We start from the raw sequence: 13,136 nt of genomic DNA on the forward strand, positions 1-13,136 counted from the left end.
GTTTTTAATTGTATTATTACTTTTATTTACATTTATTATCATGAATAATAATAATTATAAGAACTATAACTATAAAAAATAGCTATTTGTTAATATTTATTTAATTTACTAATTTAATTGAGCCCATTTCACTTTCTTTTATACATGGAACACAAAGGGTGATTTTTGAAGAATATCCAGGACACTTTTCAATATAATGAAGGTTGGGGCTGTCGAGCTCCAAAATGGCAAAATAGTACCATAAAACTAAATGACTTTTTCCCTTTTTCTCTTTTCCTGTGTTTTCAGATTGTGGAAAACTGTGTGTGCACTTTGAGGAACCTGTCATACCGTCTTGAGTTGGAAATGCCTCCGTCTCGGCTGATGGGAACCCAGGACTTGGACACGCTCCTGGGCCCGGACACCTCCAGTAAGCAGGCCGACTACAGCTGCTGGGGTCTCAGAAAGAAGAAGAAGAAGAGGTCATGGCAGGATCAGCAGGTGAACTGTCACTACATAAACTAAGCTTGGATTCATATTCTTAAAAGCTTAAAACTGCTTCTGTGCTCTTGAAAAATATCAAATGATAAGGGTTGTTGGGTAGGGAAATTCACTTTGCAAATAGCTTTGCACAATGTTTCATATGAGGCACTAAAAGCCGTACTTTTACAGGAGTTGTTTTTCAGCACAGAGTCATGTAAAACCTGAGAACATAGTGCATTTTAAAATTGAGATTTCCAGCCCTGGAAATAATGGAAAGTATTAAAATATTAAAAGGTCATGGAAAGGCCAAGGACGTTTCTATGAGTAATTTTGATTTGCTCAGCTCTAAAATGTTTATAGAGTGCAATATGTATAAAATTAATTTTATAGATTCATTTTATTATTTCAAAATTATTTATAATATTAAGTACATGTTATTATTTAAATTATATTTAAATCTGGTAATAATGAACAACTGGAAACAGAAAGTTCATTGGTCAAAAAGTGAGTGAACCCATTCAAATATCTATGGATTGTTATTATATGATTATAATTAGCATTGTAATGAATGATTACAATAAAATAAATAAATAATAAATTAAAATACTGTAAATGGATATTATCATCTAATTTTATGTTTGCTGGGGAGACTGGGGAATGTTGGAATATGGGGCCAGTCAGTTGTAACACTGTCAGTTTGACAAGTCAGAGAAGAGCTGTGGTGATGCCATCAATATCATACACTTGCATCACCTTTTTGAGCTCACAGGAGAAGTGGCATGTGACTGTAATAACATTGTGCTTTTTATGACCAAAAAAACTGATTTTCAAGAAGGAAAGTAAAAAAAAATTATCAAGAATTTTTTTTTTGCCCAGCAGTCATTGTATTATAGATACAGTTATTTTACTTGCATAATCTAAAGTAGCTGTTTCTCTAGTTTAATTTGATGCTTTGCATTCATGCTAACTTCAAACCCACGTGCTATAACAGTTAGCTATTTTATGGCTGTTTGGGGGGGATAGTTGTAACAGTTAATTAAAAATGTTACAACCAAGCCCCTATGATGATTCCAGATATCAATCACAGACAGATTTTGTTAAGACAAAATCACGTGAGTTTTTTGTTGCATTGAGGGATTTGGTATGTAAATATGTGGTAAATATGTTTCCATCATAGTTTATGCGCATGTCTTCTTATCGGATAAAAATCTGATTTTTTTTTTTTTTTTGCACATTGTTTTCCATCCTATGAAAGCTTGTTTCCACCACTGAATAAAAAAAAGATAATTGTGACTTTTTAATCTCACAATTCTGACTTTTTTTCTCAGAATTGCGACATGCTTCGACAAGCTTCCAAAATTCACATAAATTGATGATATTCCAAAATTCACATAAAAAATAGGTTTATGGCAACATAGCTAGTGACTGAACTGTTATGTGACAGGAATACAGTACACACACAAACACATGGCAGTTGTTTTTGTGCTAAATTTAAAATCCTTGAAATACAATACAATGTTTTTTGTTACTTAAAATTGTTTATTCAAAACTGATTATTATTTGTTCTTCAATAACATTCTTGCAAAACTTTAGATGTGTGGATCTTATTTCAGCAAATTACCTCTCATTGTTACATTTATCCCCAGCTAGTGTTACAACTCACACCAGTAGTGGGATAGGTTGTAACGGAACTCTTTGTGTTTGACATTAACTCACATAGTCTGTGATTGTGTTGTACATGTCCAAGTGAGTTATATTTGTAGCAGACAAATGTGGCTACCATGTATCAAATTGAAAGAGATATAAAACACAACCACTGAGTTGCCAATGCTCAAACAAAAGGTGTTACTTTCATCCCCAGACTCCCCCTATATACAGTATGTATCTATATGGGTTTTTTTTATGTTTTATTAATATAAGTTCAAAGCTGAAACTAACCTATCATTATTTGTGATTGTGATATCCTATGATGCAGTGGGATGGTGTGGGGCCTATTCCAGGATTTTCTGGAAGTCCAAAGGGGGCAGAAATGCTGTGGCATCCATCTGTGGTGAAGCCGTACCTCACTCTGCTGGCAGAGAGCTCCAACCCAGCCACGCTGGAAGGGGCGGCTGGGTCTCTGCAGAATCTTTCCGCTGGAACCTGGAGGGTAGGCTGCTTGTGGTCACTATACCATAAACTGAATTATACAGCCACAGTGCTCAGAATAGAGCTGAATTATATGAATGCCTATAATTGGCTGGTGGATGAAGGATATGTCCTACACACACACACACACACACACACACACTATCTGACTAGATGTAGCTTCAAGGTTTTAATACAGCAACAGTTTTATTCTATTTTATTAATTTCCTGTCCCTTTTATCATCCTTTTGCATTTTTCAGTCAAAACTAAGAAAAACGTTTTCATTTCTTTACTGTTTTTAAAATTCAGGAAATGTTAATGCAACTTCTGGCTGCACTGAAAGGTGATAACCTTCTCTGAAATGTTAACCTTCTTCTTTTTCTCTCTCTCACCGTTCAGTTTGCGGCCTACATCCGTGCTGCCGTACGTAAAGAGAAGGGTTTGCCCATTCTGGTGGAGCTACTGAGAATGGATAATGACAGGGTGGTCTGCTCTGTGGCCACTGCTCTACGTAACATGGCTCTGGACGCCAGGAACAAGGAGCTCATTGGTCAGTCACTCAAACTTATTGCTATGAACTCAGTGCGATGCCTTACATTCCGTTTTTATTATACGTCGGTTTTATGTGGCCATTAAAATCTGCATTTCGTCTTCAAAAATAAATGTTCGCTGAATTCGGTTGCTTTGAAAGGAAAATACGCCATGCGGGACCTAGTGACCCGTCTCCCTGGCAATGGGCCCTCCCTGCTGTCGGATGAGACGGTGGCGGCGGTGTGCTGTGCCCTGCACGAGGTCACCAGCAGGAATATGGAGAACGCCCGTGCGCTCGCCCAGACGGGCGGCATCGACAAACTGGTTACAATCAGCCGAGGACGTGGGGAGAGGTACATACCTCTTTTTATGGGCTAGTTGAAGTGGGCAGTTTTATGTGTTCATTGGCGTTGCCGCACCGTTTCATAACAACAACAAAAAAATCTATTGCTTTTCAAGTACATTCAATATGAATATATAGAGAGAGCCTCTGTTTTCCTTGGACTTCCTAGTCCAGGCAGGAGTGTTTGAGCTCTTGTTCTCTGTTGCAGGTACTCCATGAAGGTGGTCAAGGCAGCAGCTCAGGTGCTAAACACTCTGTGGCAGTACAGAGATCTGCGCACCTTCTACAAAAAGGTACATGTTCTCAACCATTGCTCTGTGGTTAGTAGGGGTGTGACGTCGAGGTGAAAAGCTGTCTCTCGATATTGCCATGACAGAGTGTGAGGGTAAAATTAGGGTAGAATATGCCACCGCTACATTTACATTATGCCTCCACTGTCGTTTTGCTTTTTATAAAATAAAAACCATTTAATTAAGTTTGATAACAGTTGCTTCAATCCCATCCAGCTCATCCAACACAAGCTACAGAGCCGTACATAGTGCAGCAGGAATAGAGTTCACTGATCACGTGATAAGAGTAGGTGACGAGATGACTGACAAGACCATGGCAGAGGATTCGTTGCACAACAGAGCCTAAAGGCTGATTTATACTTCTGTGTCGGACCTACACCGGAGGTTACATAGGCTATGTGTCTGTTTTCATTTATACTTCTGTGTCGTATAAAGACCACTAGTAGGCAGAATCCGCGGTCGTGTTGAGTATCAAGGCAAAAGCTGAAGAAGAAGCAGCTTGTCATGTATGTTGTCAGAGAAGCTTGCAAATAGGTAACGACTTTTGTTGCAGTTTGACGGCATGTGTCCCCTGAAACAGGGCGTTTTTCATTCGTATGGAAGTTGAAAACGCTCGCTCTTCTCCTATTGCTCCGTGCCATTTTTTTTGACCCGAGGGAGTGGTTCTAACAGACCAATCACAGCGCTTGTGGTCCACGTAGAATTGACGCGTTGTTACATTTGTGAAGAGGTGCATGTCAGGCTACGTCGTAGGCTACGCGTGGTACACACGGCCTACGCCGTAGCTACGGTGTTCAGGCGACGCAGAAGTATAAATGAGCCTTAAGCATCTGACAAATGTCTTATCTTGTAGCTCAGCACTACCGCTCCCCATTCACAGAGTACGTGTGATCAAGGAATCAAAAGCCAAAGTAAAACGCAAGCATGCATTCAAACACGATTTTTAATACCCCACATTTTGAAAGCGGCTCCCTGATGCATGCAAATATCTCCCAATATGAAAGCTATCTTAGGCTGGGCTGTGTAGTTGTAACCATCTCTCAGCTCTGTATCATGCTTGAAGAAAATTTGGGTCTCTAGTTGCACTTTGAATATTGAGAGAGTACTTTGATTATGGTTGCACTTATAGTTTGCACTTAATAAGACTAAGAGAAAACTGTTATTCATTTTTATTTATACTGTTTTTATTTTGCTTTTTAGTTTCAATAAATGGACATTTTTCAAAAAAAATGTCCATAATCATTTTTTTTGTCTTGCTTTTCAGTAAAAAAAAATATCTAAACATCCTTAAAACAACATACGGCTTTCAGACAATATGTCTTGAATTAAGTTTTTAACTTTCTTACCCCATTGTGAAATTATTTTTTTGCTTTTAAACATCAAGCGTTAGCATCAGTTCTGGCAGTTCACCTCAGTCAAGCTCGCATCAGCTGACTCCCAGGTGACTCGCGTCTACCTATAAGATTATGACGCCTATCACAGCATCCATATATATACACGTTCCTCAGTATTATCATCTATCGCATTTCTCAGGAGCTGATTACCCTCCTCCATCCCCAGCTCCTTCTCTCATCAGTCAGGACTGACCTTGTGATGATTGCTGCTCTCCCTGCTCTTATCCATGCTAGGCTGCATGGATGCACAGGGAGTTCTTGCCCAGAACTGAACCATACCACCAAACTCTATGAAATTATCAATCATATTTGATGATAGAGGTCCTGACAGAAATAAACTTCACTCAGTTTTGTTGAATTTATGCTTAAAACAAGAAAAATATTGTTTAAAGCTAATCTATTTTGTGCAATTTTGCTTTTCAACTAAATGTATCTTGTTTTAGATGTTTAGATATTTAAATGGAAAACAAGACATACTGATTAAGAAAATGCAAAATTTATAGCATCAACGGTGTCCAGAAGCTCTGATCTGATGACTCATTTGGAGGCAATGCAAGTTGAAAATGCTGCATATAATTTATAGTGTATACACCAACGCCTTATGGAAAACGGCGAACAATTGCTTGTTCAAAGTACTGTAAATCAATAATTGCACTACAATAACAGTTTTAAACAGAAGAGAACAACAATAGGATTAACAATTGAATTAAATAAAAAAATACTCTGTGTCTGCTGACCACTTGTGATTGGATCACCTGAGACGGATAATAGTAGTAGGTGTAAACAGGGGCCTGTGTGTTCTGTGATTGAACAGGATGGATGGAACCAGAATCACTTCATCACCCCAGTGTCAACACTGGAACGAGACCGCTACCGTTCCCAACCTACTCTGCCAACCAGCAACGTACAGATGTCACCTGTTATCCAATCAGGTGGGTCATCATTACCACAGGGAATTGTAATTCTGTAGAAGCTAACTCAACTGCCTATTGGCTCATATTGATATTTATCAATTTGGTTGTTTTATTTTTGTTTTCTTTTTCTTTGTATTCTGAAATGGTTTATGACAATCGATATTTGATTTTTTTTTTTTTTTTTCTCCACATTTAGGAGGCAGTGCCACCTCTTCCCCTGCCATGTTGGGTATAAGAGGTCATCGTTTAAATCAGCGGAGGACCCAGTCGTCTATGCAACTTCATAATTATTATGGAGACGCCAACAGAAACACAAGTCAATATACAGGTGAGCTTTCCTAAAGTTATCTGTCCACTTCTTAACAGGCAAAAGGCAACATTTTTAAGAAATACCCACATTCTTATCATGTACACTTCAAATTATTTGAAAGAAAAAAGGCTTTCATGATGATCCATCACAATGTAATAGAATTTTCTGCCTCTGAAATGACTTTTCTACTGGTGTGGCCAAGAGTGGTGCAGTCAGGGAAAAACAATATTAACCAATAATCTTAAGTTTCTTCTGGCCAATATCCCGGTGGATGAAATTAAGTTCTTTCTTACTGAATATTCTGTTTCATTCAGAAATATGCAGCATAGTTGGTAATGATTTATGGCACAGCACTCTTGCAAAACAACAGAAGGACCTGTCTGCGAATTAGAAGCTAGACTGATGCACTAATAGATATTTCACCCATGCGCTCTTCAACTAATAGAGCAATCAGTTTTACTTCCCTGTCTGGTCGGAAGACATAATGGTCATTCATTTAAGAGCACTTGACCTCCGTAGTTACTCTTTATTGATTGGTGGTTCTTCAGCCTGGAGGGTCTGATTATGTCTCTGATTCAGAATGCAGGTTCAGTGTGAGTGAGGTCTTCATTAGGTCTGTTGAACCGTTTCCACCCATCTAACCCTCGGCCCTGCTCACCGCCCCAACTTTGGTTCACAGAAAAAGTGTTACCACAGACTGTACTTTTTATATAAAACATAAATATAATACATTTAAACATCAAATTATTAGATAACATGGATGATCATAACTATATCTGGTATATACAAGTATTTATTTGATAGAAATCGTGTTGAGGTGTTTTAATATTTGTATTTATATGTGTTTAGGGTCTGGAAAGCAGTCAGCCTATTTCATCAGTTCCTATCCCTCTCCTTCAGCGGAGGAGTCTCGCAGATCACAGGTGAGTTTAACTCTTGCTCCCCTCACAGAACAAAAAGGAAGAAATTGCTGAAACCAGCTGAACATAGATGTATATGCCCACTGCAAATGATAACCATTGACGTAGATTTAATGCGTCTAATCCCAGCAGATGAAAGTTGCATAATCCATTGGCTTTTTTCCTTGACCGTTCCTCACTGTGTCCACAAAATATCTGCAGAACAAGCATCTGAGTTTAATGCCACACTCTATGTGGGTCATTGTATGAAACTATCATATCAAATAATGTTTTTAATATAAAATGTTTGTTAGATTTTAAATCTCTTATTCTAGGTGCTAATAAATTGCATTGTGCCATCTCAAACTAAATGAATATATGTTTGGATAAAGAAAAGCATTAAGAAAAGAAACAGTTTTACAGCTTGAGCTTAAAATCATGACCGTTCATGTTTATTGGAGTTTAAAGACCTGTTCACATCAAGACGAATGTTCAGTGTGAAAATTCCGTTTACTAAATTTTGTGTCATTTTTTTCAATAGAGATGTGTTCTAATCTCTTTTCCATCGCACTGCGAAAAATTCTGGCAGCCAATAAAATTAGCGCTTTTGGTCACATGCCCAGAGCTGCTCCTGTTACATAAAATTACAACTTTCTTTCTTCCCCGTGACAAGCGGTTGTCAGAAACTGAATGTTTCCGTAACTCTGCAGTTCTCTGAGGAGACTAATCCCGTCCGAATGTCAATGTCTGTGATTGCTGATGATGGTATTATCCTAATGCTTCAGCGCATGTGCTTTTTTTTTTCTTTTTTTGTTATATTTATGGGCTTTTTGTGCCTTTATTTGGAGAGGACAGTAGAGAGCAGACAGGAAAGCATTGGGCAGAGAGAGGGGGGCAGGATCGGCAAAGGACCTCGAGACGGGAATCGAACTCAGGTCGCCGTGAACGCATTTGCGCCATATGTCAGCGCACTAACCACTAGGCTATAGACCAATTTGGTGTTTGCAAACAGCGATGACGTTTTTTGTGGGCGGAGCCTAGCTGGTTGCAGAAAATGACAGTTGAGCAGTAGAAGTCTATGGAAGCCACGAAATAAAAGAATAAAAAAAGTTAATTTCGAGTTTATATCTCACAATTCTGACTTTTATTTCTCGCAAATCTGAGTTTACATCTCACATTTCTTACAAAGAAAAACAGAATTGTCAGATATACTCGTTATTCTGTCTTTTCTGAATTGCAATTCCGCAATTGCAAATCCCGCAATTCTGACTTTTTCCCCCTCAGAATTGTGAAATAAACTCACAATTGCGAGTTATAAAGTCCGAACTGGGAGTAATAAACACGCAAATGCAAGAAAAAAAAGTCAGAATTGTGAAATAAAAATTATTATGTTTAAAAGTTATCTATGTAAAATACTATAGGTTTAAATTATTTTAATTATAATTATTTCATGATGTAACTGCTATGTATGTATGTCCTCTGAACTGCATATGTGAATATTATGTACACTTACTGTTTACATCAAATTCCTGCTTTAATAGTAGACTAATCCTTACAGATGTCATCAGTCCAGTCTGTGAAACGTCTCTGTTTATCTTCAAAGGACGTTTTTAACGATGGTTTTCTTTAAAAATGAAGACTATATTTTTTGCATTCCGATTCCAACATCCAGAGGCACAACAAAACATTTTTCTCTTTTTCTGTGGATTTTGCACATTTTCCTTCAATTGCTACCACTATTATTCTGCAACCAGTATGCGCGCGCAGCTGCAAGTGACGTAATTGTGACGTCTGCTCCAAAGTGGTCTATTGGCACCGACCTCATGTGCTTTTTGACCTACATGAGCTATGTGCACCAATCTTCCCTATACTTTTATTTCATTTCAATATAGATAGCATCCAGCGAAACAATAAATGATAAAATTAACAAATAGAGCCAAATCGTGGAAATTGTGAAGACTGCCCATTTTTAATTTCAGTGTCAGGTAAGATTAAGATAGTTACTAGATTTCGCTGCTCAAAGTAAGATGTTTGTAACCTAGTGTTGTCACGATACCAAAATTTTGACTTTGATACGATACCCAACTTAACTATCACGATACCGATACTTAAACGATACTATGGCAAAAACCTAAAACAGCAGAAAAAGTAAATAAATAACATATGACAGAGCTTCTTTCTTCACCAGTGTGCAGGCTGATAATTCAGGATTTGAGCTTCATTACCATGAAGTTAGAGTTAGATTTAATATATATATTTTTTTATTATTTTCATTCTCAATAAAATTGTAAATTATTTGCTGTTACGCTTTTTTGCTTTTTTTTTTTAATACATTTAGGTGTTTTTGCAACCAGATATCACTTATTAAACTAAGACTCAATAATACACCTCTTTGCGGAGATCTGCTTGCACGAGTAAAATAAATAAAAATTTTTAATATTTAATGTTTGAGAGCATAAACATAATGCTGGTATCACACTAACCTGCCGCTCTTTAAATTCTTTGTACAAATCGGGATGTTTGACGGCAAGATGCTTTTGTCTCCCTTCGCTTGCATTATTTTGTAACATCTTTTGCAGACGGGATTTGTGGTGTCCGTGGGCTTGCTCTGGCTGTCGGCAGTGTAAGCAAAATAATGCCATATTTTTCGCTTCGTGCATCTGCTTTCTCAACAATTTGTGGACGGTCTGCAAGAGCACCTGTATATGCAACAACACCTCTCGTTTCGTCACCATAAAAGCCGTTGCGCAGTTGAGAGGAATAAACACGCACTCAATTTGCCTTAGAAGCAGCGCGCTGCACGCACACTGCCCCCTGCTGTCGCACATTAGGAAATACAGCTGGCACTCAAAGTACCGGTACTAATAAAATGAAGAACCAGACCGTTTTTAAAAGCAGGGTATCGCGATACCTTTCTAGTACCGGTATATCGTGCAACACTGTTGTAACCAAGCAAATCTCTAGTGTTTTTCCCCCTACTATGGTAGTCAATGGTGGGCGAGATCTGCTTGGTTACAAACATTCTTCCAAATATCTTCCTTTGTGTTCAGCAGAACAAAGAAATTCATACTGGTTTGGAACAACTTGAGGGGGAGTAAATGATGACACGGTTTTCATTTTTGGGTGAACTTACCCCGCGCTTAACCCCGGGTTATCGACGTATCAAACACCACTTTTAACCCCGGGTAAAGGAATGCTTTGCAGTTGTAATTCAGAAGCGAGATAACCCGGGGTTATGAAACTCTGCTCTGGAGCAGGGTTAGCACCGCTTTTGCAGAGCTAACCCCGCATTGTGGTTCCAAACGTGTACAGTATGAAACGATGCAGTAGAATGTTACAGCTAGATGCTTAGCAACAGACAACAAGTAATTTTACTCGGCGGCCATCTTTGAAATGCCTCTCGGGCATTCAAGTGCAGCTCCTATCTCTTTGAATGAGGAAACATCAAATTCTCAAACTCTTTGTCAAGCTTTGAATTAAATTTCATATTTGAAATCATCATTGAAATCTGATTAACATCTATCTCATAAATTTTGTTTCTAAACGCTCGAATCATCACAAAAAAACAGCATTTTTCAGGCTGGCTCAAGCTAATGCGCATGCGCAGTCCAAAGTGCGTGTCTCTATAGGAAGCACGCGTCTGACTGTTTCTATAGAAACCGGAGCTTCTAACGGCAACTGCAGTGACGCGATGACTTTACCAGTCAGCGATTGGCTCTTATTTAGAAGGCGGGACTTATTCCGCCATATTGCGCGTTGCACTTTCTGCCATTCAAAACAATACGAGTGACACGTCTTGTGTTATTCTATAGTCTTTGACCAATCGCATACTCATATTTGCCTGCTTTGGACAGTCGCGGAAACACCTCGCGTTGTATATAAATGGTAAATTCAGTGTTTGAGATGAAAAATGTCAAATGCTGACAGAAAACGCAACAATTTGATTGAAGAAGAGATCGTTTCATTCGTACCTTTATAGTCTGAAACGTCCATTCAGTATTTAACTCAATAGTACAGTCAGCAATACGAGGATGTGCAACGCCAGTGCATATGTAAACAGGTCACGTGCTGCGTTCATCTAACCAATGATGCCGACACCGCAAATATGCAAGTAAGAACGTTAACCCAGGGGTTAGGAATGTACAATGTGAAATGTCAGATTATGAATATTCAGGATTAATTGTTAACCCCAGGGCAATTATGAGCAGTGTGAAACGTGAAGCAAGATTTGTTGTCATTATTTATACATATGTAAATGATGGATTTCATTTTGTCTCTCTTTCAGCATGGCCGGCTCTACTACCCCGAGGACGCAAATCAAAGCACCTATGACACTTTTGGAATGTACTTGTCATCTCCGATGGGCTACGAGGATGCCTACCTGGACGAGCCGGTTCGTTATCCCGTGGTGAGCGAGAGGCAGGTGCTCAAACCCAATACCAACTACGTGGACTTCTACTCCACCACACGAAGGCCTTCATACAGAACTCAGCCCTACCCGGCCTCACCTGACTCATGGGTGTAGGCGTGTACGTTTGTGCGTAATTGTTCATGTAACGTGTAGCCATAGATAGAATATTACAAGGACGTGTCACTCCTTAAGACATATCTGGATCAGTGGATTCCAAGACTGTTGTATGGACAAGCTGTTGCATTTGAAGTGACTGGTTCATTTTCATTCGGCAAAATTAATTTGTGTTTTGTGTGTCTGGTGCAGCGACATTCATTTTGATTTGTGTGGGTGTGTGGGTGGGTGTATGTGTACAAGTGTGAGTGGGAAAGTGTGTGTGTGTGTGAATAGATGACAGATTATATGCTCCATTAAATTAACTTGAATTTGACCCGGGATTGAGTGTGAGCCAAAGATTTACTTTTCAGTATCTGCTGTTTTTAAACAGCAACACGTGTTTAAGGTCTGATTTACTGAGAACTTGAACCATCTTTTTATTATTTTGATTCTCATGTTTTTTTTTTAATGGCATGTATTATAGTCACCTCAGTTTTTGAGTCAAATGAAAAGGTGTAACTAAATTACATATTGGCTGAAAAGTCTAATAAAGAAATAATAGCGGTGTTAAAAAAAGATATAAAAAAAACACTAATAATGTTCTGTGCATTTGGAAACAAAAAAGTCATTTTGTCTGATCTCATTGCTGTAGCCTACTTAATGTAAAGATTAATGTATGTTCCATGGAGTCTTGCACAACTACGTCAGTTTATTGTACAACCGTGATCTGTGCTGCGAAGCACAAAAAACTGTGCCATGATAAATCGCTATGTAGAACTGTGTGTATATGTAAGAGACCATATGGAGGCAAAAGTTATTACTATCAGAATATTTAGATGTAATAAAGATGACATCTGTTTTTTTAATATTTGATGTTGGATTATGTTGTTTATTTCATAAAGAGTTACAATTCAATTTTATTTTCAAGTGTTCTTCGCACTACAAATTGTGTTAAAGCATCCTAACAGCAGCAATAGGACAGATTTCAGCTTTCCAATAGCTTATATTTGGAAGAAACTATTTATCACAACAGCATTATTATCTGCTTATCAAATTTCAGTTCAGAATTACCCATGTTTTTATCATTGGTGTGCATGTTAGCAGACAGTGGCCCTAAGCTATTCACGTTGTTGTTATAATGAGAAAGGTGTTCCATTAATAGCCACACGGGGACGCTAAAGAGTCGAATATACTGCACAGGAATGCAGCACTATTTTATAGCACTAGATAAGATAGATATTATAGATGGACTAATGGTTTGTGGGGGTGGAACCCCTGATACTTATCAGTATATTTATTTCCTTGTTTCCTGTTGAGCTATTACTGTCGGCACAGATTTATTAGCGGTCGGTTCCTGC

General features: G+C 38.3%; 1 protein-coding gene across 3 annotated transcripts in view; it reads left to right on the forward strand.

Moving 5' to 3' along the window:
* Positions 1-12,651, forward strand: part of pkp4 (plakophilin 4) — a 48,124-nt gene extending 35,473 nt beyond the window's left edge. For all 3 annotated transcript variants that reach the window (XM_048200639.1, XM_048200640.1, XM_048200641.1), the window contains 9 exons: positions 289-480; positions 2,438-2,611; positions 2,990-3,140; positions 3,282-3,474; positions 3,673-3,757; positions 5,963-6,080; positions 6,259-6,390; positions 7,222-7,295; positions 11,557-12,651. In XM_048200639.1, the coding sequence (XP_048056596.1) occupies positions 289-480; positions 2,438-2,611; positions 2,990-3,140; positions 3,282-3,474; positions 3,673-3,757; positions 5,963-6,080; positions 6,259-6,390; positions 7,222-7,295; positions 11,557-11,796 (1,359 nt within the window). In that variant the 3' untranslated portion in view covers positions 11,797-12,651. The remainder of the gene's footprint in view (positions 1-288; positions 481-2,437; positions 2,612-2,989; positions 3,141-3,281; positions 3,475-3,672; positions 3,758-5,962; positions 6,081-6,258; positions 6,391-7,221; positions 7,296-11,556) is intronic.
* The last annotated feature ends 485 nt before the right edge of the window (positions 12,652-13,136 follow it).

Source organism: Megalobrama amblycephala, linkage group LG8, assembly GCF_018812025.1.
Source record: "Megalobrama amblycephala isolate DHTTF-2021 linkage group LG8, ASM1881202v1, whole genome shotgun sequence".
Classification (NCBI taxonomy): domain Eukaryota; kingdom Metazoa; phylum Chordata; class Actinopteri; order Cypriniformes; family Xenocyprididae; genus Megalobrama; species Megalobrama amblycephala.